The 27,999-nt window shown below is 43.4% G+C and overlaps 1 protein-coding gene across 1 annotated transcript in view; it reads left to right on the forward strand.

Annotated features, from left to right (window-relative positions):
• The window catches only part of CSMD1 (CUB and Sushi multiple domains 1), a 5,088,256-nt gene that overhangs the window by 4,954,639 nt on the left and 105,618 nt on the right, over positions 1–27,999 (forward strand). The window contains exon 65 of the mRNA XM_069235813.1: positions 708–752. Within this exon, the coding sequence (XP_069091914.1) occupies positions 708–752 (45 nt within the window). The remainder of the gene's footprint in view (positions 1–707; positions 753–27,999) is intronic.

The raw sequence follows: 27,999 nt of genomic DNA on the forward strand, positions 1-27,999 counted from the left end.
ACATCTCGCTTAAGAATGTTGCCTAGCATAAAGGTATTATGATTCACGAAGTCCATGGGAGCGTCAATCTGAGAATCAGGCTCAAGTATTTCTAAAAACGAACCACATTGCTGAGTGCATTAGATAAAATAAGACATTTTCCAAATATGTGCTCTAAAGCGGGTTGAAACAAATAGAAATACCGTCCAACCTTCATATGACCGCTTAGCGAGTTTTAAAAAAGATTTAGAAATCAGTTCCTTCTGCTTGGCAAGATGAAGAAAACTGAAAAGCCTGCCGGAGAGCACTGAAACTGACCTTCAGGGATAAGAAACAAAAGATTTAAGAAATCTCAACAAAAGGACAAAAATAAAATATTTTCTTCTGTTTGGAAGATAATACGTCCACAGAATAGAAGAAAGGCATAGGAATCTTGGAAGGTAGCTTTTCATTTGTAAAATCATGGCAGAAGGGCGCCGTGTTAGGTCGTTTATTCAGGTTGCCCTAGTTATATATACCGTGAGACGGGCGAGGAGGCATTATAGTCATGATTATTACAATAGGAAGATTCTGTCTAGTGAATGTAGCACATAGTTTGTACACATCAAGACTTGCATGTCTGATAAGATTTTCAAATTGCTGTTGCTTTTAGCAAAACATTTAAATACTTTGTAAAACTAAATTCTGTTCAAATTATTACATATTTAGGGTTGTTTTTTCTTTTGTAGGCAAAGGAGTCAGAGAAATCAATGTCACAGTGCCTAAGACCCCAGGTATGCATTATCTTTCAGACTATTTTAATTTACTATTTGCAATATCATGCTTTTATGCAACATTCACTATGAAACCGTAACGTAAAACGCATGTTGCAAGATTGCCTTGTTAGCTTGCCCGAGAGTTTTGCATTGCAGGACTAAAAGCCTTTGTCAGTGCTAGGGCTAACTTACACTAGTGAATGCTTGAGTTGATAAAGTCAAGCAGCATTGAAAAAAGATGCTGCAGTCTGCCCTTACAATGACATTCTAATTATTTTCTTCTGCCGTTGGATATAGCACTGATGTGTCACCATTGAACAATTTCAGAGCCCTTAATGAGACACTACACTGATGAAGGGGTAATAGTTTTGTATGAAACGTGGATTAGCAGTAATACAAGGGTTCTGATGCAGGTGTCTTTGATTTTAATCAGGATTTATGTTATCTCGCTGTTGCAGCTGAAGATTTGTCAATAAGCAATGCTGCTTCTCTTTCCTACTATCATCATGTGCTGCTTTGCGCTTACAATCGTTTGTGTACTCTAGTTTGTGAGAAAAAGGATTTTATGACCAGAAAAAGTGGGGAAATGTCCACAGTGAATAGAAATAGAGACAGCTGATCTCCATGAATTCACGCCCAAACATGTTTGCTTCCACTTAAAGCTTACAATTTGTGACAACCTGGAATATTAGGACTGTGGGAAAGTGGATTCTGAGTCAGTAAATCCCCTGGATTTTTCACTTTTAGTGCTGCCTGATGTATGGTCTTCTGCCGCGAGTCTCACTCATCGTAAAACTCTCTTATAGTGGACAGAGAGTGCTGTCAATGTCCACCTTCTAAAACACAGTACCCTGTTGCAGGGCGGGGTGAGAGGCTGAGGGCTCATTGCACGAGAACATGTATGTATATATGCATGTAGATGGGATTTCTATAGAGTAAATCTAGCCAAAAGTCAGCTGAGGGCTGTACATGGTCATTGTTAGATTTACCTCTCTCTGCAGGGCCACTGGCAAACATTTGACCTTTACCCCTCTTGCTTTTCTGAATTTGGTTTTGTTGGCATTAGGGTTCTGGGCACTTTACCACTGCTAACCAGTGCTAACGTTCTTGTGCTGTCTCCCCAAAACATGGTATAATGGCTTACACCTGATTGGCATATTTAGTTTAGTTATAAGTTCCTAATTTATGGTACTGCTTATATCCAGTGCCTGCAAATTAAACGCTACTAGTGGGCTTGCATCACCCATTTTGCCACACACTTAATAAACATATCTTAGGCCTGCTATTGCAGCCTGTACTGCAGTTTTGATCTGTAATTTCACCCTAACGAAATAAAGCTTTTGCCAGCCCTAAACCATCCTTTTAGTGCATATAATACATGCCTAAGGTAGGCCCCAGAGGGCAAGGTTCAGTTAATATAAAAGGTAGGGTATAAGTTTTACATGTCCTGGTGTGTGAAAAATTCTTAAATTCCCACTACTGCAAGGCCTACCTCTCCCGTAGGATAATATGGGGTTACCTTATTACAGTCAACAAGTAAAACATTTCAATTGGGAGCCATTAGGAATGCTAAGTTTGGTGTCTAAAGAATTGTAATTTAAAACTCTCTTTAAAACCTCTATAAATGTAAAGTCAGATTTTCAGTCAAAATTCTGAAAATGCCACTTTTAAAAAGTTAGCATTTTATGTCCTAACCATTTAGAGTCTGCAACCTGTATCCCGGATCACATGACTAGATGCAGTTGTTCTTTGTGTATTGCTCCCAGACAGTAAGACAAAGGGGAAATAGGTGTTGCAGGATAGACCATCCCTACCTTGAGAGGGGGATGGAGCTGTCTCCTACACACACAAATACTCCACCTCAGCACACTCACAAAGGGATTGACATTTGTCTTTTGTGTCCCTTGACAAGCTGGGAAGAGGGCAGGGAGGGAGGAAATTCCAAACACCTCTGGGGGTGGAAACCTCAGGAACCTTCTCTTATTTAAAGATGGCACAGGGTATACATATTGGACCCTTAAACCCAAAATGTCAGTATAGCTCTAAACCGATGAAAAACTCAGATGGACTGTGGTGGTGCTCCTTTGCAAGAAGGACTGCTATTTTGCTGCTGTGCTACTCTACTGCACTGCTGCCTGAGTAAGAAGGACAGGACCTGCATCCTGAAACGAGGACCATCAGAGTCACTCCAAGGGCTATCTAGCTGGCCTACTGATCACAGCCTCAGACAGGAATGGCCAACAACTGAACTCTGCCTGCTGTGAGTTTTGCCCCACCCCAAGTGGTGCCACCTCAGTTCTGGACCCTTGGAGGTTGGCCTGAAGATGCTCTGCCAGCCAGCTGTGGTCTCTTGGCAGAACCAACTCAGTGCACTGCATCTCCTTGCAGCTCCACATTGGCACCACCTTTGCACAACTCATCGCTTACACAGGACCTTGCATCACAGGTCACAGCTCATCAGACCTATGACTGCACAAAGCCCCCCAGACACAGGACTTTGCATCACAAGCCTTTTGTCTATCCTCAACGTCGACACAGAATCTTGCTTTGCAAACCTTGCCAACAGTTTCATTGGAACTTCCCCTGCACAATGCTCTTCTATGCAGGATCTCACATCGCAGGCTGCAGCTTCTAGGAAATGCTGCTGCACTGGACTTCCTTGGTGTGGGATCTTTCAGTGCTCTGCAACCAGGATTTAAGTTTCTTTTTTCAGCAACTTGGTCCCTGTATCTGGCCCACACTATATCATCATCTGACTGTACTTGTGACATTTCACCGGTCTGGTGCAACAAGATAACCACATTTGGCACTTTGTGCTTTTAGGCACTATTTTCACTTAGATCTTTAGAATTGTATATCTTCATTCTACTGATTGGATTTTTGTGATTTTAGTCTTAAATATTCCATTACATTTTATTCTATTTCTCTAACCTGCTGCAGGCTTTTTTTTAGTTGTGTTTTTACTTTGTTACTGTTTGAAGTGATGCACAAATACTTAACACATTGCCTCTATGTTAAGCATGACTGCTTTTGTGGCAAGATACCAGAGGGCTAAACACTTGTTAATTTGGGATCTGCTTGTGTTTCACCCTGACAGTAATCGTGATTGCTACTTGAGTAGGGTTTTACCCCCCTCAACCAGTAACCCAATTTCTTACAGCTAGCCTATTGGCTTTCAGAAGGCATCAGCACATTAACCTATAAAAAGCTGCCCTATTGGCTTTGAAAAAAATACACCACAATAATGTATCACTAACCATATTGCAAAGTAATACGTACAGATACACATATGGTAATGCATAACAATACTTGCCAAAAACATATTTAAAGCACTTTTATTCCAAGCAAACTTGAATGTGTTTTTGAGTCTTTCTTTAAGACACTTCAGGCCACGAAATACAACCACAGAAGCAACCACAAGGTGCCCCTAGACGCCAGTTGAAGCTCCAGCTCGGGGTACTTTAAAAATTATGGTAAGCTCTAGTGGTCTCATTCATTCAATGGCCCAGAAGAGTTAGAGTTTATTTACTTTAGTGGCTGCTTTTCTAATTTCAACCCCCCACAAATCTTTTATAAATTGATGTTGGCATACCTCATACCTGCCTCTCTTTGGGGCACCATGACAATGCTAAAATATTTTTTTTTTAAAACACACAGGGCATTATGGGGCACTCCCAGGAGGGAGCAGTGAATATAGAATGATCGGCCTGCCCACTTCAGTAATGAAGTTGCGAGGCCATGCCTCCTTGATTTGAATGTTATTTTTTTTTTATATCCTTGGTGCCCTGGTCCCGCTTATGATTCACCAGCTTTTTAAAAAAAATAAAATGGCAGTACAGGGAGCCAACTCCAGTGGTGCTGTCACACTTTATATTTTTTTTCTGTAGGTCCCAACCAGGCTTCCACACAATTGAGATCCCTAGGGGTCACTGGGAAGGCTCATGGACCCATGACCCAGCTGGCTCACCTGTAGGCACCTATTTTGGGTGTTGGTAGGAGCAAGATTCACTGATTTGCTCTGAACCAGCAGGAGCAGCTTCCATTGTTGCTCCCACATTGCAGGAGCAGACCTGTGTTCTCTGCCTACAAGAGCACAGGCATGGAGTTAGGAATGTGTTCACTGCCAGAAAACACTGCAGTGTCTTGGGGGGATGAAGTCACTGGGACACTGCCTGCCATCTGGCCTGGGGGATGAGGCCATCATGCAGATCAGGCATGGGGGTGTACATGCCCCTCCCCCCAAAAAAAAACTATGGCTGGGGTCCATGGTACATGGTCCATGGACCAATAAATGGCTCAGGGAAGTGGCACCACGCTTCCTCCTTTCCTTAAAATAATGATGTGAGGACCCCTGCCAGTCCCTGGTCCACCATGGTGGAATCTAATTGAAACAGACAGGGGCCCAGTCCTTTTTTTAAGCTTATTCTGAGCTAATGAAAAAAAACCCTTTTTTTTATTTTGTCCCCCTTCTCTCTGTGACTCACCACAAGGCCTAGGGAGTCATGATTTTTTTTCAGGACAGAGGGCAGAGTCCCTGAGTTCTAAAATGCAAGACATCTTTGTTGATGTGAGGCAGCCTTTCTGATCTTATATTTTGTTCTGCAGGTCATGCGGTAGTCCTGCATCTCTAGATATCAATAAATTGTGAACCTTAATTTTTCAAAAGCTACTGAAAGAGTTATACCAAATGAAAGTGAGCATGCTTTCTGAGTAAAGATCTAGCTTTCTGCCTTTTGTTGGTTTAACGGATCACCACAAATCTTTCCAGGAAGAAGCTGATGTGATGTATCCTTCTTTTGTAAAGTTTTGTGATGATTCTTCAAACTGCCCCAAAGTTATTAGCAAATCAAAAAATCCATCTCCCACAAAAACCTGATTATTACTACATGGTAGCGACTGCTACTGTCGAAAACAGATGTAGAGAGAGAGATAGATAGATAGATAGATGAATAGATAGATAGATAGATAGACAGATAGATAGATAGATAGATAGATAGATAGATAGATAGATAGATAGATAGATAGATAGATAGATAGATAGATAGATAGATAGATAGATAGATAGTCTCTTGCCTGGCATTGTCTACATAATCAGATGCAAGTAGTCCGTTAGGTTCTACCACCAAGTTATTTGCAGAACCATTTATTGTTTCCCCAGGAGAAGAAATGGAACAACACTCTGGCGGTCATTCTGACCGCGGCGGGCGGCAGTAGCCGCCCGCCATGCGGTCACCGCCATTTGGCTGCTCCGCGGTCAAAAGACCACGGAGGCCATTCTGGCTTTCCCGCTGGGCCGGCGGGCAACCGCCAAAAGAGCGCCCGCCGGCCCAGCGGGAAAGGCCCTGCAACAATGAAGCCGGTTCGGAATGGAGCTGGCGGAGTTGCAGGGGTGCGACGGGTGCAGTTGCACCCGTCGCGATTTTCACTGTCTGCAATGCAGACAGTGAAAATCTTTATGGGGCCCTGTTAGGGGGCCCCTGCACTGCCCATGCCAGTGGCATGGGCAGTGCAGGGGCCCCCAGGGGCCACACGACACCCGTTCTCGCCATCCTGTTCCTGGCGGTAAAAACCGCCAGAAACAGGATGGCGGGAAGGGGGGCGGAATCGATTCAGCCCATGCAGGGGTATTCCGGCGGGAAACCGCCGGATCCCCCTTTCTGACCGCGGCTTTACCGCCGCGGTCAGAATGGGCATTGAAGCACCGCCAGCCTGTTGGCGGTGCTTTCGTGTCCCTCCACCCTGGCGGTCCATGTCCGCCAGGGTTGGAATCAGGGCCTCTGTCTTATTTATTCCTTGGGGAAACAAGAGATGGTTCTGCAAATATTTACATATAATTAATAAAGCAGTCATATCCATTGTTGTGTTTTATCGCCTAGAGGAAGCTCACTCACCCTACTAGTGAAGTCAGACCAATTCCTCTCATCTATGATTGTGTCTTGAGAAGCATTATAATTTTTTGGAATGAAGTCTTTTAACCATCATAAATCCCTGCATGTTGTGAGGAGAGAGACGGGTCCTTCCGACTGTGACAACTGCCCTAATTCAATTGAGGACAAGTTCCAAATATACAATAGCTATCAGTATGCTAGAGACTTCGTTGCCCGCCTGCTGAATTTGGTCATTGTTCGTTCTTCCTCGTCAATAGGTCAATGGGTCTTGATTCAGGTACACCTCAATTGGGCAATGCAGATTGCCTTGGATAATCTTTTGAATTGTCATTGGTGCCACCACTTGCTTTGCCTATATTGCCTGCACATGTGCACTTAGTTTAATTCCTAACCTACGAACTCAATCCATCACAGAGGTTGACCATGAACTTGAAGCTGTTGTTACTGTGGATTAAGTAGCAGCTGGCTATAGTTTTGGTTGCCAATTCAGAGACTGCGAGCCAACAGAGTCCCCTTTGTGGAGGATGAAAGCTATACTTTAGATTTACCCTGACCTAAAATTTGCAATCATTCTTCCAGAGTACCTGATGTTCGGTACAGGTCTTGTAAATTGAGACACACAATTCTTAGAAAGGAATGAAAGTGGCTAGTGTGTGTTTTTTTTACCATGGTACAGCTGTACTCTTGGGAGGACACAATCATTTTGCAGCATTTGATTAGTTTTCCAGTAAAAGATTATGCTGCTGAAGAAAGCAGCTGCTTCTTCGTTGACATTGCAAAATATTTGCTCTACCTTTTGCAAATGTTCCTACAGCAGGTGCGACACTGAAATGGCTTGGCTCATTGTTCTATCCGCCTTGCTAACCTCCTGTGTTACAATCTAAAAAGGGAGTAGAATTCAGGCACTGTACTAATGCCATTTGTCCACCTCCTTTGTCATAAATGTGGTAGTTGAATCTCCTCTCATTTGAGTTACGAAATCATTGATAGGCCTGTGCTGCTCAAAAAGGTGTTGACTGCCAAAAATACTGCACTATTTTCACTGCTAGTGGGTTAGCCTACGACTCCGCTTTAATTTTCTTCCACAGAGGGAGAAACATGGGTGATCATTTAGGAAGGGCAATGAGATGCACAGCCTTACAGGCCACTACTGTATTGGTAGTAGGGTTGACGCCCATGACTGGGCATTTCAAATGTTCGAATTGTTCATAGTGCCCACAGACAACACAGACTATAATTTTCAAAGTAGTCAGCATACACATTTTTCAAATTCTTTTTCTACCAATATTGTATATGTGACTTGGTACCCATGTGAATTACTCAATACCGGCCAGACATCACAAAATGTAAAGGACCCTACAATTCAACACAAAAGTTGTATTAGGGAAAAATCGAAAATGCAACTTTGGTAGAAAATTAAATGGCAAGGGGCCATTCAGAAACTGAACTCAAGAGGCATATCATAGACCAGGTTAAACTACATCTAGTGGGGTAAAATCCAGTACCTGCTTAATAGGTGCACAACTAGGTGGATTATGAGAGGTACAGCAACCACCCAGGGTCTCAACACCTTAGATGAGTGGAATTAAATTTGTCTGATGTTCTGCTTCTCCTTGATTTTACTGTGACTGCACTGATTTATTTCAGTTTGTTATTGGTTTTCTTGTTACTGTGCAATATTTAATTACGTTTACATCCCCTCTTTACTACATATGGACTCCTACCTGTACATAGGTTTGTGCTTTTGAATTGTATACATGTGATACATATCTTATGCATGACCACTTTAATTTCTTATCTTTAAACTGACTGCTATTCTCATTAGTTGTTTTTTCTATGGCAGAAGTGCCTGTATTTATCTGGATGGGACAAATGTCTTGCGTTTCTTCCAAATAATGCTATCCACTGATAATTTCATTCTATACAAGGAGTTTGTAGTGGTTATGCTGCTCTATTCATGCAGTCTATTATTCTCTAGCACTTTCCCCATGAGCCTCTCTGAACTATGTTTACTCTTGTTATTATTTCCTTATGTGATATGATTTACTGACACGCTTGCCTGGGATTGTTGTCCTTTTATTATTTTTATTTTTATAATTACATGTCGCAGGTTATACCTCCCTACTCCATTCCCTAGACCATTGTCATTCCTTTATTTCTCTCACTAACCACACAGATATTACCACCTACTGTATCTTCCGGATTCCAAAAAACCCAGAAGGCACCTTATGGAGCTACCTCAGATGGGATTAACTCCCCTCTGAGGTAGCTCTACAGGCCATAGACTTTTCAGGATGATAATGTTTACACATTCATCACTGGGACCCCACCATGACTCATTTTCCTCAGTAATGCTACATGCATCCAAAATTATTTGATCAAATTTAATCTTCATTACCTATTGTGTTTCCTATGGGTTGCCCTCAAATTTGACAATAATCAATCTTTGACATTTACCTAATGTGGTAGAGGCACATTCACTGGAACCTTGACTTTGGCTGACTTTATGGTCAGGCATCATTCCTCATCCATGGTACTCCATGTAAGTTCTAATTTACTTTTCCCAAAATCTTTATTAATTAGTTTTCACAAGTATCCTGTTTTTGGATTGGTGACATGCCGTTTCTACTTTTCTATAACTTGCAGGTAACTGGATTGAAACATTGTTTTCTGTAATTTTTTATACACATGGGAATGCTCACATTTTTTTTTACTAATGTACTCAGACTTTTTCTCCTGACTTTGCCCTATTTCAATTGAATTATAGATATTCTAATCACTGGATACTTGGTAATTTGATAGCCCAGGTTTTTGTATTTTTTTTTTATTTGGTATTTCCTTTGTTTTGTGATGCTCTAATATGTACGTTGTGCTCTGAATGTTCACATCCTGACGATGGCTGTAGGAAGTTGGCTCTGTATGTGCTATTTCAAAGTAAGGAACAGCATGCACAGAGTCCAAGGGTTCCCCTTAGAGGTAAGATAGTGGCAAAAAGAGATAATACCAATGCTCTATTTTGTGGTAGTGTGGTCGAGCAGTAGGCTTATCAAAGGAGTAGTGTTAAGCATTTGTTGTACATACACACAGGCAATAAATGAGGAACACACACTCAGAGACAAATCCAGCCAATAGGTTTTGTTATAGAAAAATATCTTTTCTTAGTTTATTTTAAGAACCACAGGTTCAAATTCTACATGTAATATCTCATTTGAAAGGTATTGCAGGTAAGTACTTTAGGAACTTTGAATCATTACATTAGCATTTATACTTTTTACATAAAACACAAATAGCTGTTTTAAAAGTGGACACTGCAATTTTCACAGTTCCTGGGGGAGGTAAAGTAATGTTAGTTTTAACAGGTAAGTAAGTCACTTACAGGTTTCAGTTTTGGGTCCAAGGTAGCCCACCGTTGGGGGTTCAGAGCAACCCCAAAGTTATCACACCAGCAGCTCAGGGCCGGTCAGGTACAAAGGTCAAAGAGGTGCCCAAACCACATAGGCTATAATGGAGAGAAGGGAGTGCCCCGGTTCCAGTCTGCCAGCAGGTAAGTACCCGCGTCTTCAGAGGGCAGACCAGTGGGGTTTTGTAGGGCACCGGGGGGGACACGAGTCAGCACAAAAAGTACACCCTCAGCAGCGCGGGGGCGGCCGGGTGCAGTGTGGGAACAAGCGTCGGGTTTCCAATAGTTTCCTATGCGAGACCAAGCGGTCTCTTCAGCGATGCAGGCAGGCAAGGGGGGGGCTCCTCAGGGTAGCCACCACCTGGGCAAGGGAGAGGGCCTCCTGGGGGTCACTCCTGCACAGGAGTTCCGTTCCTTCCGGTGCTGGGGGCTGCGGGTGCAGGGTCTTTTCCAGCTGTCGGGAAATGGAGTTCAGGCAGTCGCGGTCAGGGGGAGCCTCGGGATTCCCTCTGCAGGCGTCGCTGTGGGGGCTCAGGGGGGGACAACTTTGGTTACTCACAGTCTTGGAGTCGCCGGAGGGTCCTCCCTGAGGTGTTGGTTCTCCATCAGTCGAGTCGGGGTCGCCGGGTGCAGTGTTGCAAGTCTCACGCTTCTTGCGGGGAGTTTCAGGGGTCTTTAAATCTGCTCCTTGAAACAAAGTTGCAGTTCTTTTGGAGCAGTGCCGCTGTCCTCAGGAGTTTCTTGTCTTTCTTGAAGCAGGGCAGTCCTCAGAGGATTCAGAGTTCGCTGGTCCCTTGGAAAGCGTTGCTGGAGCAGGTTTCTTTGGAAGGCAGGAGACAGGCCGGTGAGTCTGGGGCCAAAGCAGTTGGTGTCTTCTGTTCTTCCTCTGCAGGGGTTTTTCAGCTCAGCAGTCCTCTTCTTCTTGTAGTTTCAGGAATCTAAATTCTTAGGTTCAAGGAAGCCCTTAAATACTAAATTTAAGGGCGTGTTTAGGTCTGGGGGGTTAGTAGCCAATGGCTACTAGTCCTGAGGGTGAGTACACCCTCTTTGTGCCTCCTCCCAAGGGGAGGGGTTCACATCCCTAATCCTATTGGGGGAATCCTCCATCTGCAAGATGGAGGATTTCTAAAAGTTAGAGTCACTTCAGCTCAGGACACCTTAGGGGCTGTACTGACTGGCCAGTGACTCCTCCTTGTTTTTCTCATTATTTTCTCCGGCCTTGCTGCCAAAAGTGGGGGCCGTGGCCGGAGGGGGCGGGCAACTCCACTAGCTGGAGTGTCCTGCGGTGCTGGAACAAAGGGGTGAGCCTTTGAGGCTCACCGCCAGGTGTTACAGCTCCTGCCTGGGGGAGGTGTTAGCATCTCCACCCAGTGCAGGCTTTGTTACTGGCCTCAGAGTGACAAAGGCACTCTCCCCATGGGGCCAGCAACATGTCTCTAGTGTGGCAGGCTGCTGGAACCAGTCAGCCTACACAGATTGTCGGTTTAGGTTTCAGGGGGCACCTCTAAGGTGCCCTCTGGGGTGTATTTCACAATAAAATGTACACTGGCATCAGTGTGCATTCATTGTGCTGAGAAGTCTGATACCAAACTTCCCAGTTTTCAGTGTAGCCATTATGGTGCTGTGGAGTTTGTGTTTGACAGACTCCCAGACCATATACTCTTATGGCTACCCTGCACTTACAATGTCTAAGGTTTGGCTTAGACACTGTAGGGGCACAGTGCTCATGCCTATGTATAGTGCACCCTGCCTTAGGGCTGTAAGGCCTGCTAGAGGGGTGTCTTACCTATACTGCATAGGCAGTGAGAGGCTGGCATGGCACCCTGAGGGGAGTGCCATGTTGACTTACTCATTTTGTTCTCACTAGCACACACAAGCTGGTAAGCAGTGTGTCTGTGCTGAGTGAGGGGTCTCCAGGGTGGCATAAGACATGCTGCAGCCCTTAGAGCATCAGGGCCCTTGGTACCAGAGGTACCAGTTACAAGGGACTTACCTGGATGCCAGGGTGTGCCAATTGTGGAAACAAAAGTACAGGTTAGGGAAAGAACACTGGTGCTGGGGCCTGGTTAGCAGGCCTCAGCACACTTTCAATTCAAAACATAGCATCAGCAAAGGCAAAAAGTCAGGGGGAAACCATGCCAAGGAGGCATTTCCTTACAATGGCCCATATAAAACCATAGGGTTGAAAAGCTGTTGACAGTCTATGGCAAAAAGATATATTGGCTACTAAATGATTTTGACATTATACACATACACTCCTTTGGATTTATTTGATAAATGAACATTTTGACCTGTCTTGTCTTTCACTGTTTTAAAATTGGTCACAATTTATTGGGCATTTTGGTTGCTGTTAGTTCGATCTGCACCATTTGACCACTCATACACCATTATTTCTCCTGTAGACCTTTTTTTCATTCAACTTATGTCATAAGATAATTATTGTGCCTAATGTACATTGTAGTTTGGAACAATTTAAAGAAGCTACAGTTAGTTGTTTGAAGACTTGTACATAAAAAAGGGATATTCTCATAAACACATATGAATAATTGCTATCTCCAAATTTTGTTCAAATTCTCTTTGTGATAACTGATACCTGGTTGTACGTTGTAATTCTTTATACCAATCTGTATTAGATGTTTTACAGGTACTTTCTTAGCAGGCTAAATTTTCCTCAACTGCTTCTGGGCATTGAACTTTTTCTAAAATGAGAGCAACTTCTTTAACAGGTGGCTAGTATGTTGTTGATGGTTTCTTCTCCTGCATAATTAGGGTTATCAATGTGCTAAACATAGATCTCTCAAGCGTCAAGGACAAATAATATTATGCTGAGACCTCTTAGTTCAAGCCATTTCTAAACTTTAGTATTACGTTTGTCCAAGATGTTGAGAGCCATATGTGATTTCTCCATGGTAAATATCACAACTGTTGCATGCTGCTGAATGTCCTACAAAGTATCATCAGCTTTGAGACCAGCAGTTAGAAATTGCTTTATTCTCTTGTATCACTTTCAATGTGCAGTAATGTACATGTAAACGGACATTCTCTTCTTCCTCACCACTACCTCCTTATGTCAGTTGAATAACTTCTCTCTCACTTCAAGCAGCTATGTTTTTGAGGTGCTTTTCCCACATAGCTTTGTGTTGATTTTTCAGATGGACCGGTTAGCCCTGGTATTATAGAGTCCACCTGATTTACCATGAAAAAGTTTTTGTGTCAAATTGAGCACTCATGTCATAAGCTCTTCATGCGGCCCAAGAGAAAACAGGTCCCAAACTTGAGAGAGGAGTTTTCTTGCTGTGCTATAGCCTGAAGAACCTGTTGAATGAAGCTAGGCAGCTGTCCTCACCTTTCTCTAGGGCAGGGGTCTTCAAGCTGAGGGGTGGGCCCCCATAAGGGGGCCTCAAGTTATCCTGGTGAGGGTGCCAGGCTCTGGCCAAAAGAAGGATTATGCAGAAAATAGTGCTTTGTTTTAAGCAGAAAAATGTTTATAGCATTTTTAAAAATGTAATAGAACTTAACTGCAATGCTTAAATATGTTTAAACATTGCCAACTTAATAGAATAGTTATGAAAAAGTCTGAGGGCAGGGGTTGATGATTTAATTTTTCCCAATGGGGGGCACGGCATAAACAAATTTGAAAACCACTGCTCTAAGGTGACATTTGCAGGGCTGGTGTTTATTGTGGTTTTTGGGGCCTTGATGTAGACAAAAGCAGGAGGTGTTGGGGGGAAGTATACGACCAGAGCAAATTTAAGAAAGTTGAGATGTACTTCTACTGTGCCACTTTCCACACCAACAATCACTGGCTCATCATCACCTTCCTCACTTTCAAGCCTTTCAGGAACCCTGCTTTTACTTCATTTCCGGTGGCCAGGTATGGGTGGGGTTCCAATCCGTATGAAGGTAATCGGAAGGATAGAAGATGATAGAGTTCCCTTCCATTTCCTTGCTGCAGATGATAAAGCTGATGTGTCCAAAAGAAGAGCAGCCACAACAACCTCCTCCTCTGGAATAAGCTCAACTTCTTGTTTCACTCCTACTTCCAGAAGTCATCAACCATATTTGGAGCTGGCCCATAAACCCTGGGAACCTGATCAGTGGAACAGTGGAAACATAGTCGTTCCTTTGGGAAATACCCTTAAACAATGTAAGGTGTAAATGAGGTATTATTAAATTATTTTTATCTTAAACTATTTTGGTATTCATCAAACAGGCAGCATAGATGAAACATAAATACAAAACATCAATATATCTGCTTTTAGATGTATTATCAGTTATTCAATCTCACTTAAAATGTATTATTATCAATTCCTCTCTGAGCAAACAAGACCCTACAGTACAGGATGAAGTGAACAGTGGAGTGCTTAGTGCAGTGTATAGTGAAAATAACAGTTCAAATGAGTTTAAATTGGCTGTCTATCACACAGTAATGAGCCCAGATCATATTGTGCTTTAAAACATGTGAATAAATGTCCGATCAATGGGAGAAGGGACAGATTAATTTTAGGAACCCCCGTGGCTAACTAGACCATGGTCCTCCTTAGGACGTTGTCAGTGATGCTTATATGGAAGCAACCTAGGGAATGAAGGATATCTTACTTACTTCCAGAAAATCAGATATTCCTATTCTTGAAAGTCATGTAAAGATTTGGTTTTCTGCTGGGACAATTTGATTTCAGACTCGCTGCTCTTCATGACTGCAGCACTAAGAGACATAGGCCCTCATTCTGACCCTGGCGGTTTGAAACCGCCAGGGCAGAGGGCCGCGGAAGCACCACCAACAGGCTGGTGGTGCTTCATGGGCAATTCTGACAGCGGCGGTAAAGCCGCGGTCAGAAAAGGGGAACCGGCGGTTTCCCGCCGGTTTACCCCTGGCCCAGTGAATCCTCCATGGCGGCGCTGCTTGCAGCGCCGCCATGGGGATTCCGACCCCCTTCCCGCCAGCCTGTTTCTGGCGGTTTTCACCACCAGAACCAGGCTGGCGGGAACGGGTGTTGTGGGGCCCCTGGGGACCCCCTGCACTGCCCATGCCACTGGCATGGGCAGTGCAGGGGCACCCTAACAGGGCCCCACAAAGATTTTCAGTGTCTGCTTTGCAGACACTGAAAATCGCGACGGGTGCCACTGCACCCATCGCACCCCTGCAAATCCGCCGGCTCCATTCGGAGCTGGCTTCCTCTTTGCAGGGGCTTTCCCGCTGGGCCAGCGGGCGATCTTTTGAAGATCGCCCGCCGGCCCAGCGGGAAAGTTGTTATGACCCCCATATTAAACTTTGGTTTTGGTGGTGGTGCTGTTGAGCCAAAGGCAACCCTTCTTACAACACTCTTCCTGCCCACTGGTGGATGCATCAGATAAGTTGTGTTTCTGAAGAGGGTGTAATGCCAGTGGCCACTTTCTTGACAGAAACCTCCATATTTGAGACCATCTTCTTTGCTTTATATATGGGTTAGCACTTGGAAGAGGACTTTGGTGTCACTGTCAGACAATATTCAAACCTCTCTGGTTTATCATTGTGCATGGCGCGATGACTTGTGCACCTCTGGGCAAGAGAAATCATATAGGAAAGGAAGTCAGTGAGACTTAGGCATTCCCTTTCCTGGATTTTCTTTTTGAAAATAAAAAAGAATATTTTTGGGTGCAGAATTGGGTCTTAGTGATGCAGCCCTGCACCAAACAGTGCAATGCACTGACAGGAACTCCAGTGACAACAGTTTCTGTCATTGGTTCATGGCAGTCATTTTTACATTTTGCAGGTGGTTCCTTCATCATGGGGATGGAGATATTTACTGCATCCCCATGGCAGAGCGGTCGGTGGTCCACTAATATATAAATGAGGAACCATCAATCCCAAAATGGTCCCTATGCCAAACTGCAGGCCATATAAAAAAAGGTGCAAAAATATTGGTGCCTGCCCTTTCTCAAACAAAACAAAACAAAACTGCATTGAACTTATCGTTCCAAGGGTGTGGAGGCAGCAGAGATGGCAGACAAAAAGAGAGTGATGCATTCCACTCAAAATACAAATCCAAAATTACCAAGGGATGAACAGACTGAAGGGAGGAGTCTTTCTGGTAGGAAGAACAATTTGCTACACTATTTACAGTAGCCTTCCAGCTTTTATGAGACTTTCCTACTGTGGAGTAACAAGTACAAATGTGTTTCATGCTCAAAAATTACCCAATGCCTTTGGGTAAAAATTAAATTCAAAATGTATTTTTTAGTTTAATTTACAATCATTTGCATTAAAGGAGCTGCTACTCACCATAGGAATTATAGATTCACATTCAGAAAAAGTAACCAACGGTTCCAATCCAGTGAATAATTGAACCTGAATTATTTTCATACTGTCGGTATTGAAGAACTGCTTTTGTGTTGGAAAGATGCAGCTTGCTTTCATAACAATCATGTTGTTTCTGTGCTTCTTGTGTAATGATTTTTTCCTGGATTTTCTTCATGCGAAGTGGAGAAATGGCATTATCTTGGTAATTGTGCATAAACTGCGTTACACAAAATTACCAAAATGATGCCAATTATGATGGTTCAATTAAAATTTCACCTGCCCTAGTTTAGTGTAGGTTTCTGTTGACGTGGAAGTATATGGCCTGTCTTGAGAGCTTCTGGGATGATGTGTTATGTGAGAGAGGCCTTGACATTGATAAGAAGGGGTCAGAGAGCACTTAAAGAGACAGCTTTGATGAAGGACAATAGTAGGGTATCATCTTCATAAGAAAAGTAATTATAACATTTTTCTGGATAGGACTGGGTTCAAGAGGTGATGCAGGCTTGGTATCATCAATATGCTGTTGTATCGCTTGTATTTTGTTACTGAAGAGGGTGATGGCATTATATGTTCTTGTGGTGTGAAAAATAGATGAGTTCAGCAGGGGGTTGAAGAAGAGACTTGATTGTCTTGAACACTGTTCTGCATCTGTTGGTGGCTTTAATGATGATATAGTATTTTGCTTTGGCTGACATGATGAGCTGTCTGCATGTTCGAAGGACAGACTCCAGTTTCAAGAGGTCCTCAGTAGTTCTGTTTTTCTTGTATTCTTTCCTGTCTGTAGATTAACTCTTTATTGTTAGGAGGGTCTTTAAAATACTGGTGTGCTAAAGGCTTTTGCATGCAGTTGTGTAGTATAATTAGGGCATGGATATTCACATAGTTTTTCAAAATATTGTTTAAATTCTCTAGAAGGGTGTTGGTGTCAGTTGTGGAGTTAATAGGATGAGAGATGAGTTCAAGCATTTGGTTATCTATGGAGAATTCTCTGAGGGATCTGAAGACTTGGGGTCTGATTTAGATCTCTGCGGATGGAACATTTCATCACAATATTACAGATATCCTGTCCACTGTATTGCGACATCCATACGATATAAATGGTTTGTATTATGGTGGATGGGATAGCTGTCATGTTTGTGACAGAGTATTCCTTCCATCAAGGTCTAAATCAGGGCCTTAGTCTTTTCATTTGTGCTGACCATGGTTTGTTGGCAGTACACTGGGGAGGTAGATAGGGATAGTAAAGTGGTCAATTCAGTCCACATACATTGGTTGGGTGCATTGGCTTATTGGTGATGTTGAGAAGACAAGATTGAGAATGTGGCCTTTTGAGTGTGTTGGTTATGTAACATGCTGTACCACATTGAGTACGATTGATAAGGTTGAAGGTTTTTTGTTTTAAGATTGTGATGTCTGGGAGGTTGACGTGGTGTATGTATGGAAGTTGGATGAGGTGGTGAGGAGATCTGAGAATTCATCAACAATGCCACTGGATTCAAGCTAGCCTGCCTGATGTGGGGTGATACTCTACAATTGTTCCCAGGATGATTGTTTCTAGTCCAAGGAGGTTTTAGCCTGGCAGTTTGGGCTGGACTGCTCCAATGGTAAGGAGGGTCCAGACTTATTTGCATATGGCTAGGTTCAAACTGGTATGGTGTGGGGAGCAACACAAACAATGGATTTAACCCAGATCTGAGACTTAGAGTGAGTGTTTATAGTTTTCAGCATTCTGCTCATCATCTACTTTTTTGCATCAGTTACCTAAGTGGAGAAGGGTATGCCCAGACGTAGGTCCCTTAATTGCTATGCCACCAGATTCAATCTAACCTGGCTAATGAAGGGTGATACCACAAAACTGGTGCCAGGATGCTTATTTCTGGTCCACGGCAGACCTAGCCTAGCAGTTTTGGCTGGACTGTTCCCATTGGGAGCAGAGTCAAAGCACATTTGCATATGACTGGGTTCAAACTGGAGTGGTGTGGTGAGCAAAGAAATAAGTTACTTTAACCCAGATCTGTAACTTAGGGTGAATGTTTGATTTGTTCAGCATTCTGTCCATCTCTTTGTATCAGTGATAACCATGGCATCGATGTTTGTGATAGATGATGGTCTCTGCAATCCCTGGTGCTTGGAGTGCTGCAGAACTGCATCAATGGACATGATTTAGAACACATTTTTTGTAGCTTATGGCTGTGTGGTCGTTGAGGGATGTATATGCGTTTGGGTCTTTGTGTCTGGGTCATCTACATTTGGGATTCATTGTAGAGATTGCCATTGTAGGGTGCTGGAGGAGTTACATGATTATATCTTGTAAGTTTCACTCGAACAGGGTTTCTGGCTCAAGACCCTAACTGGCACAAACACTTTCAAACAGGCCATGCCTTTTTCTGTATCTGTCCTTTTTGGTGATGCCCCAGGATATGGCACCATGAAGAGTTCATTGTAGTTGGGAGAAGGTAGAAAGTGTTGTAATTTCCTGTGCAGATGGATGATGGGAAATGCAGTGATATCCCTCCCTGTGGAGATAGAAAATAGAGAAATGAAGTCCACTTCCATGGTTTCTTCTTTTAAAGATGGTTTTGGCAGGAAATCAGTGATGTCACTTCCTGTGCAGATGGATAGCTGGAAATCCAGTGATATTTCTTCCTACACCTGTCAAAGAAGGTATCCTTCAGGGATTGGTACTGACCTGGCATAGGCTGAAATTGTGAGTGTATTAAACTGTAATTTTGGCTTAGTGAAGCATAGAGATTACCCTAATGGACTGGCCATGTGGCGATAAACGACCTTGATTGAAGATCCAAACTCACTTTTGTCATACCTGCACTCCTTCTGGCACTTGAGAAGTTGCCATATTTTTCTGACTCTGCTTCTAATTAGATGCCAGGCCTTTGTTCATCCTGCTGGGTCAAGTTAATTACTTTGCTGACCATCAGTAGGATAAAAAAGCCTCCCCAAACAATAAAGCCATGTGCCAGTCCTTGGACCTATTCTTGGGATGGGGTTGGAATGTGCATGTGACAATTAATCATCACTCTGTTCCTGATCTTGGAAGGCTGTTTCCAAGGAGTGAGTTGGAAAAAAGGTCAAACCTCTGTAGCCTATCACAGGAAGTGTTTTGCTTTGAGGTTTTAGAGGTAATGAAACAGGCATCTGTGGCTTTAGGGGCATGTCTCCGACTCTCAAATAGGTCTTTCAGCAGAAAACTTCAAGTCACCATTGCAGGATGTCCCAAGATGCTCCGGTGGATGGTTGTGACAGGGGAGGAATAATGATATGTCGTCCCAGGATTAGATAGAGGTGCCTACCTTCTAGATCTTCCTGCCCTTTTTTAAAAATCTCTGCACAGAAGAGAGGGAGAGAGGGAGAGACAGAGAGAGAAGATGGAGGTACCCTGGATGTAGCTAGGAGGGGACTTTGTGGAATCACCTCTTCAGGCCAGAGGTGCTATCCCTCTTACAAGTTAGATAAGGAGGCCATGGGACTTAATGAGTGCAGCCATGGAGGATATTCTCTCATAACAGCTGCAGAGTGTCACTAGAGGTTTACTGCATGTTAAGGAGAACATCAGGCACTGGGTACAGGAAAAGTCCACTGAAGTGCAGCAAGAGCAGGCTCCTATAAAGATACATAGATTTGAAGGCCAGGAAGCTGGAAATCATTCATCACCAAGAGCAGAAGGAAATAAAAATGATCCGAATCAGCAGAGAAAACAGAGACATAAATTGGAGATACTTACCAGGGCTGGATGCACATAGCAATCTGCTTCATGAAGTTTCCTGAACCCCATCAGGGCCAAGGCCTGAAATTTGTCAAAAGAAAGAATTAAAGCATGGTGGTTAGGAGTGTTTGTGTGCCATGCAACCTACCCACCATTTAATTTGCTCCCTTTGAAACTATCTCCTTCAGAGCTGACTCAAAATTAGCAATGCTGAGCTATTTAATTATCCATCCCACGAAGCCCCTGATCTCCCCAGGCACACAAGGACTAAAGAGGGGAGCCACACGACTCTTAGGGAATAGTGGAACAGAGTTGTTGTTTCCTCTCTCCCCCATGCCTGCACCTAGAAAGGTCATGCACACCAATTAACTGTTCCCACCCAGGGGTGGGAAAAGATCTTGAATGTTTCCTGAATGTCTTTCTTTTATTGTTGTCTTGAGGATAAGCCATGTACCCTAGGTGGTTGAAATGCTGATAGGCATGATTTGTTAAAGATTCATGCACAGTAGCTACAGTCACTGTATCAGTGACATGCAACAGTAACATGCATTGTTGAAAAAACAAGAAACGTTTTATGAAATCCCAGTAAATATCAAGTTAGTAGTTTTGATTTTACACACTCCTACATGTGTTTCCTAATTCATAGGTGGACTGTATAGCTGTCAATAATATTTTAAGTTTGACATGTAAACTATGAGCAATGAATATGGTTGTTACTGAAACTGACATTGAATGTATGTCACCACTATCAACCTGCTTTCTGATAGAACTTCTGCCATCTTCAATGAAACTGAAATATCTAAAACAATGCAGACACATCTTATGGTTATTCTGGCTTTTTTAAAGTACCCCAGCGAACTCTCCTGGACAACTGACAGTAAGAAAAAGGAGGAAACCGTCATGACTGTTGGTCTAAATCACTTTCAGTGCAAAAACTGTATGCCTTAAACACCAGTTAATACAAAGAATCTTGCAAGTAGAATATGTCTGCTAATTACAAATATAACAGCTAGGCAATACTTTTTAATGCACTTGCTAATGGCTAAGATTTCTTCTGTACATAACTTGGTTACAAAAACCTCTTGGCTATTGAAATATCAAAAGAGAATCTGACAATGTGTATAAGGCAACTGCATAGTCTTCCAGGACAAACTAGACGTCATGTTAGGAATGCAAAGAAATATCTGTAACCCAGAGCACTATAGAAAAAAACTCAAAGCAACCCTACTGAAGAACTCTACAATAAAATGGAAATATTAATAAACCAGGGACTTGGGAGATTCACTCAGCAATAACAAGTAAGAGTATATTCTGGACCGAAATTCCTTTGACGCTAAGATCTGCACTCACATGAAGGTTCACATGTGAACCTTTATGAAGGAAAACAGTTCAGGAAGCTCAAAAAGTTCCGACTGTTGGTCTGTCTTAGAACATGAATACATTGTACTAGTTCTAACACTCTTTGTAATTATAATCTCATGTTAAATTATAGATGCAGGAGAGATTATTAAGGAGGTGGAGGGATCTCTGATTGCAAAACAATTTTGTCTAGGTCCAAGAAAATCTTTACCAGTTCTATCAATGGATAAACCAACAATCACCCTGCATGTTGTCTGTGATCAATTCTTGCAGGCTCAAAATGAACCCTCTAGAAATTTGGACTGAAATCAAAAGAAACTTCCACACGTCACTGTTCATCATAGTGACGTATGAAGTCATCCCTGAAACCAATGAAATAATTTGTCCAATGGGAAATATTTTCTAGTAGGAAAAGAAACTAAAAAACAGACGGTATTCAGAAAACTCAGGCATCTCTAAATTACCTGGAAGAATACCCCCCAGGTAATGGATGAGAGGGCAGGAATTTGTGGGTCATCATTCCTTTCTTGGAAATGGCTATCTCCTGAATGAGGTGGCTGCATGTTCATTTGTGCCAACTTACTAGTAAAGTTGTGAAATCACAAATGCCATCCGTCGCACATCCCATGCTCATTTAAGAACAAAGCTAGTTACTAGGCCTACAGGAGGAGTTAAGACAGCTATTACTGCCTCTGCTCTTCCCCGACCATTCCCACCATCTCAGCCACTTTTATATTTTGGTTAAAGGGAGAAATTGCAGGAGGAGCAGTCCAGTTTTTCCCACCAAACCCCACAATGCTCCAGCAGCAGAAAGAAGAATGTAAGGTTTGGAAAGGAGAGGAGGCAGTCCTCTTTCAGTCCCTACTTCCTGGTTCAAGTTTCCACAGCTGTATTGTCTCACTATGCTTCTTTATCCAAGATAATCACTAGGAGAGGAAGGAGCTGTGTGTCTGTGCCCAAGCAAGAACAAAAACCTTTTTGGATTTTCTCTACCCAAACAAATGCAACAGTGCTTTACTCCTTCCTTGGGAACAGATACACAGTTCTGTGCCATAGGTAGGTGCAGATGGTGCTTGGATTTATTGTTATCCTAAGCAAAAATTCACTGAGTCACTGGAATTTTGCTGGGATGTGGACACAATATGCTGTGCTCCAGTGATGAGCTGGAATAAGTTTGGATATTTTCTTAATCTCTAAAACAAAATCCTAACAGCATCCGTCTCCCTGCTGGCACACATATGTCTGCAACCCAGCAAGAAGCCTAGGTGCTTGTTGTGATATTTTTTAGCCTAAGAAGAAATCAAAAAGTTGTGCCGTTCCTTCTTAAAGAGTACATACACATGCCTGTGCCCCAGTGAAAAGCCCAGCTGTCGTTTGGATTTTTTCTTAGATTAAGTACAAATAAAGACAGCATCTGGAACAGAAACAGATATCAAAATTCCACCACACAGTATTCCCGCTGTTCTAATGATGAAAAGTGTAACTCACATATGTGGGTGAGCCTGTAGTAAGTGAGAGGAGAAAACAAGGAACATATGTGACGATGAGAAGTAAATTTAGTGTCACTATGGTCTTCACATGGTCAGAATCTTTGCCTAGTCTTGCCACATACAATACGCACATCAGTGTGAAACTGATTTTATTGGAAAAAGTGTGGCAATATTGATAGTGGGACTTTTGACATTTGCCTGAAGTTATGGAGTTTTCTATCACACAAAAGGCAATCTTTGTGGTATTTTTATCCATACATTGACACTTGCAGATGATTCTGGGGGCAAGGACACATTTGGATTCATACAATCTACATCACAGTGGATTCTCATTCATCTCTAGTTTACGGAAATGCTTGGGACTGGCATATTGTGCTGTGTGCCAAATGACCTGAGCCCTAATACTGGAGACATCTCCTATGCACTTCCTGCATCCAAACATTACCTGGTATTTAGTGACTGGATTCCTGTCCAAACCAATTACAACCCCCACATTCAGAAAAACTTAAAGAACACAGATTTGCATCAAGCCTTGGGAGAGATATAGTCTTATGCTATTTAGACTGAGGAAAACTACCATGTTTTAGGAAACAAAATGTTGAATTTCTGACAATTGTCTTGTTCAGCATGATCTTGAAGCCATCCAATTGAAGTGAGAGATTTCTGTCACCACCGTATAGAAATGTATAGATTATAAAAATGTATGGCAGTGGTATGTTTCCAAACAGCTTATTGATGATGCCTGTGACTGCAAGACTGGTAGCAAAAGATTACATTTCCCTTGTAGCTGCTCTTTAAATTTCCCAAAAACTTCTAGCACCCCCTTGCTCTGGAGACTCGGCGTAACAATGTTTTGGATTGAGTAATGTCAGGGTTGTGTTCCTGTGCAAGGGAGCATGGGAGACTGGGGGAAGTGCCATGCTTTTGAAAGTACAAAAAATCGTACAAACATCTTGTTGAGCGTAAACTAATGACCAACCAATGCGAGTGAGAGAGGGCTCATGTCCAATGATAGAGCCCTTGATATGTGTAAATGTTAACAACATATGGCTGAGGAATATCTACAGTCTGTCCATTAACTTTAAATCAACAACATTATCTGCTGTAGGTAGTGGTTCATTTGTGCCAGTTGCTGTCGGCGGGCCCATGAACATTCAGTTTAGATGACTGTATCTCCTTTGATCCACCCCAAGGATGGCAGTCCATAGGCCCAATGAGGAAACAGCCTTTTGACAGTCCATTGGTGTTATGTAACCCGTTGAGGGCTGCTGCTGCCTTTTTTACATAACGCTAATGGACTGTCACTGCAGCAGGAGAGAGACGTGAGAGGTTTGTGTGTGTTTTGAGAGAAGGAGTGTATATGTGAGTTTCTATGTGTGTGGGTCTAATCCTCATGTGGGGTGGATATTTACCACAAACAGTATTTCAATACAGGCCTCTAATAATAGAAAATGACCAGAACCAGTCTGGCCCATCTCAGGAGAAAGAGGTAGGAGGGGAGGCTTCCCAGTCAGACTCAGAGGAGTTCCCTGAAGATGCTGGGGAGGGTTCTTACAAAGACCTGATATCTAGCAGGCCACCTAGTGACACTGGTAGTGGGAGAGGTTCACACATTAGTAGGGCATATTTCACTCCTAAAGGCCAGCTTACTAGAGTCCAGACAGTTAGGGACAGGTCTCTCTCTGCCAATTCCCACATTTCCTCTGTATCCAATCATTCCCAAGCCTCCCACCCTGAGCATAATGGAAAGGGAACTCAGAAAGCTGAGGTTGGAAGAGACCAGACTGAAGCTTAAACAGAAGCAGCTGGCCTTAGACAGGGAATCCCTAGATATAGAGAGGGAAAGACAGAGAATGGGGTTAGTTCCCCATGGTGGTAGCAGCAGTATTTCTGATAGCAATCCTGTTAGAGAGCAAGATTCCAGGCATCTGATAGTCCCCCCTTACAAGGAGGGGGATGACATTACCAAGTGGTTTGCTGCACTTGAGAGGGCCTGTATGGTACAGTTGTTCACTCAAAGGCAGTGGGCTGCTATATTGTGGCTATCTTGCACTGGAAAGGGTAGGGATAGGCTCCTTACTGTCAGAGAAAGTAATGCCAATAATTACAAAATTTTGAAGGATGCACTCTTGGATGGATTTGGCTTAACAACTGAACAATACAGGATTAAGTTCAGAGACACCAGAAAAGAGTCCTCTCAAGACTGGACAGACTTTGTTGACTGTTCGGTGAAGGCCTTGGAGGGTTGGTTACATGGCAGTAAAGTATCTGACTATGAAAGCCTGTACAATCTGATCCTGAGAGAGCGTATTCTTAACAATTGTGACCCTCTCCCTGTGCAGAACCTACCAAGTAGACTCAGATCTGACCTCTCCCCAAGTATTGAGAAAGAAGGCAGACAAATGGGTCAGAACAAGAGTGAACAGAAAAGTTCATACAGGGGGTGACAAGGATAGCAAGACGAAGGATGGTAAGTCTTCTGACAATGGTGGCGACAAAAGTAAACATTCTGAGTCTCATCAGGCCCATCAAAATCCTATGGGGGTGGTGGGTCCAAATCTTCTTCAATCAGAATATGCCTTGGTGTTATTTATGTAAATAAATGGCCATTGGGAAAGTGATTCCACTTGTCCAAAGAAAAACACCAAATCTCCCACCACCACAACCCCAACTGCAACCTCTAGTGCCCCTAGTAATAGCAGTGCTGGTGGGAAATCTACTACTAATAGCCAATCCAAGGATGTAGCTGGGCTCACTATTGGCAATGTAGTTGGGGTTGGTCTTGTTAGGGAGACCACAGAGGCTGTTTTAGTCTCTGGTGGTGGCATTGACTTTGCCACCTTGGTTGCTTGTCCCCTTAATATGGATAAGTTCAAGCAACTACCCCTAATCAATGTTGCTGAGGTTGAGGCCTACAGGGACACAGGAGCCGGTGTAACTATGGTGGTAGAAAAACTGGTCCACCCTGATCAACACCTACTTGGTCAGCAGAACCAAGTGACTGATGCTCATCACAACACTCTTAGCCACCCCATGGCTGTTGTGAATCTCCACTGGGGGGGGGGGTTACTGGTCCAAAGAAAGTTGTGGTAGCCACTGAATTACCTGTAGATTGCTTACTGGGCAATGATTTGGAAACATCAGCTTGGGCAGAAGTGGAGTTGGAGGCTCATGCAGCAATGCTGGGAATTCCTGGGCATATTTTTGCTTTGACAAGGGCTCAGGCCAAAAAGCAAAAAGGACAGGGAAACTTGGATCCTGGAACAATGGACCAAGTGCTCCCAAAAGCTAGGGGTAGAAATGGTAAATCCCTGCCCACTATCCCTCCCTCTACAGATGATTTCCCTTTTGAGGAAGAGGAATCCTCTGCCTGTGCAGAACCTACACCAGAGGAGCTGGCAGCAGACACTACTGAGCTTTTGGGTGCAGGGGGGCCTGCCAGGGAAGAGCTGAGTGTGGCACAGCAAACCTGTCCCACATTAGAGGGTTTAAGACAGCAAGCTGTCAAACAGCAGAATGGCGATGTCAGTGATAGCCATAGGGTGTATTGGGAAGATAACCTCTTGTACACAGAGCCAAGGGACCCTAAACCTGGAGCTGCCAGGAGATTGGTCATTCCCTTGCAGTACAGAGAGTTTCTTCTTACCCTGGCACATGACATTCCTTTGGCTCGACATTTGGGCCAGACGAAAATTTGGGAAAGACTTGTCCCCTTGTTTCACTGGCCTCATATGTCAGAGGACACTAAAGAGTTTTGTCGCTCTGGTGTGACCTGCAAAGCCAATGGCAAGACTGGTGGCACTCCAAATGCCCCCTTAATTCCACTTCCAGTGGTTGTGGTGCCCTTTAAAAGGGTAGGGGTTGACATAGTTGGCCCCCTTGACCCTCCAACAGCTTCAGGCAGTAGATTTATCTTAGTTGTAATGGACCATGCCACTAGGTATCCTGAAGCCATCCCCTTAAGGACCTCTACAGTTCCTGCAGTGGCAAAGGCCCTCATGGGAATCTTTTCCAGGGTGGGTTTCCCTAAGGAAGTGGTATCAGACAGAGGTATTAACTTCATGTCTACATACCTCAAAGCAATGTGGAAGGAGTGTGGTGTAACCCACAAGTTCACCACCCCTTACCATCCACTAACAAATGTCTAGTTGAGAGGTTTAATAAAACTCTCAAAGGTATGATAATGGGACTCCCTGAAAAACTCCGAAGGAGATGGGATGTCCTGTTACCTTGCCTCCTTTTTACTTACAGGGAGGTACTCCAAAAAGGAGTGGGCTTCAGCCCCTTTGAACTCCTCTTTGGACACTCTGTAAGAGGTCCTCTAGCTCTTGTAAAGGAGGGTTGGGAACAACCTTTAAAATCTCCTAAACAGGACATAGTGGACTATGCACTTGGCCTAAGATCCAGAATGGCTGAGTTTATGAAAAAGGCCAGTAAAAACCTTCAGGCCAGCCAGGCGCTGCAAAAGCAATGGCATGACCAGAAGGCTGTCCTGACTCAGTACCTCCCAGGACAGAAGGTGTGGGTATTGGAGCCTGTGGCCCCAAGAGCACTCCAGGACAAATGGAGTGGACCCCATCTAATTGTTGAAAAGAAGGGTGAGGTTACCTATTTGGTAGACATTGGTACTGCCAGGAGTCCCCTTAGGGTGATTCATGTCAACCGCCTGAAACCCTACTATGACAGGGCTGATCTCACCCTGCTCATGGCAACAGATGAGGGATAGGAAGAAGAGAGTGACCCCCACCACTGAAGCTGATGGCTTAGTGGAGGGAGTGGTCTTAGCAGATTGTCTTACTGCTGAACAGAAAGACAACTGTGTCAATCTCCTAAATCAGTTTTCTGAACTCTTTTCACTTGTACCAGGTACAACTTCCTTGTGTGAACATACAATTGATACTGGAGACAGCCTGCCTGTCAAAAGTAAAATGTATAGGCAGCCTGACCATGTCAGGGACTGCATTAAACAAGAGGTACAGAAAACGTTGGACTTAGGGGTGATTGAGCCTTCAGAAAGTCCCTGGGCTAGCCCAGTTGTACTTGTCCCAAAACCTCATACCAAAGATCAAAAGAGAGAGATGAGGTTTTGTGTGGATTATAGAGGGCTCAACCAAGTAACCAAGACAG

The sequence above is a fragment of the Pleurodeles waltl genome, chromosome 5 (genome assembly GCF_031143425.1).
Source record: "Pleurodeles waltl isolate 20211129_DDA chromosome 5, aPleWal1.hap1.20221129, whole genome shotgun sequence".
Lineage (NCBI taxonomy): Eukaryota > Metazoa > Chordata > Amphibia > Caudata > Salamandridae > Pleurodeles > Pleurodeles waltl.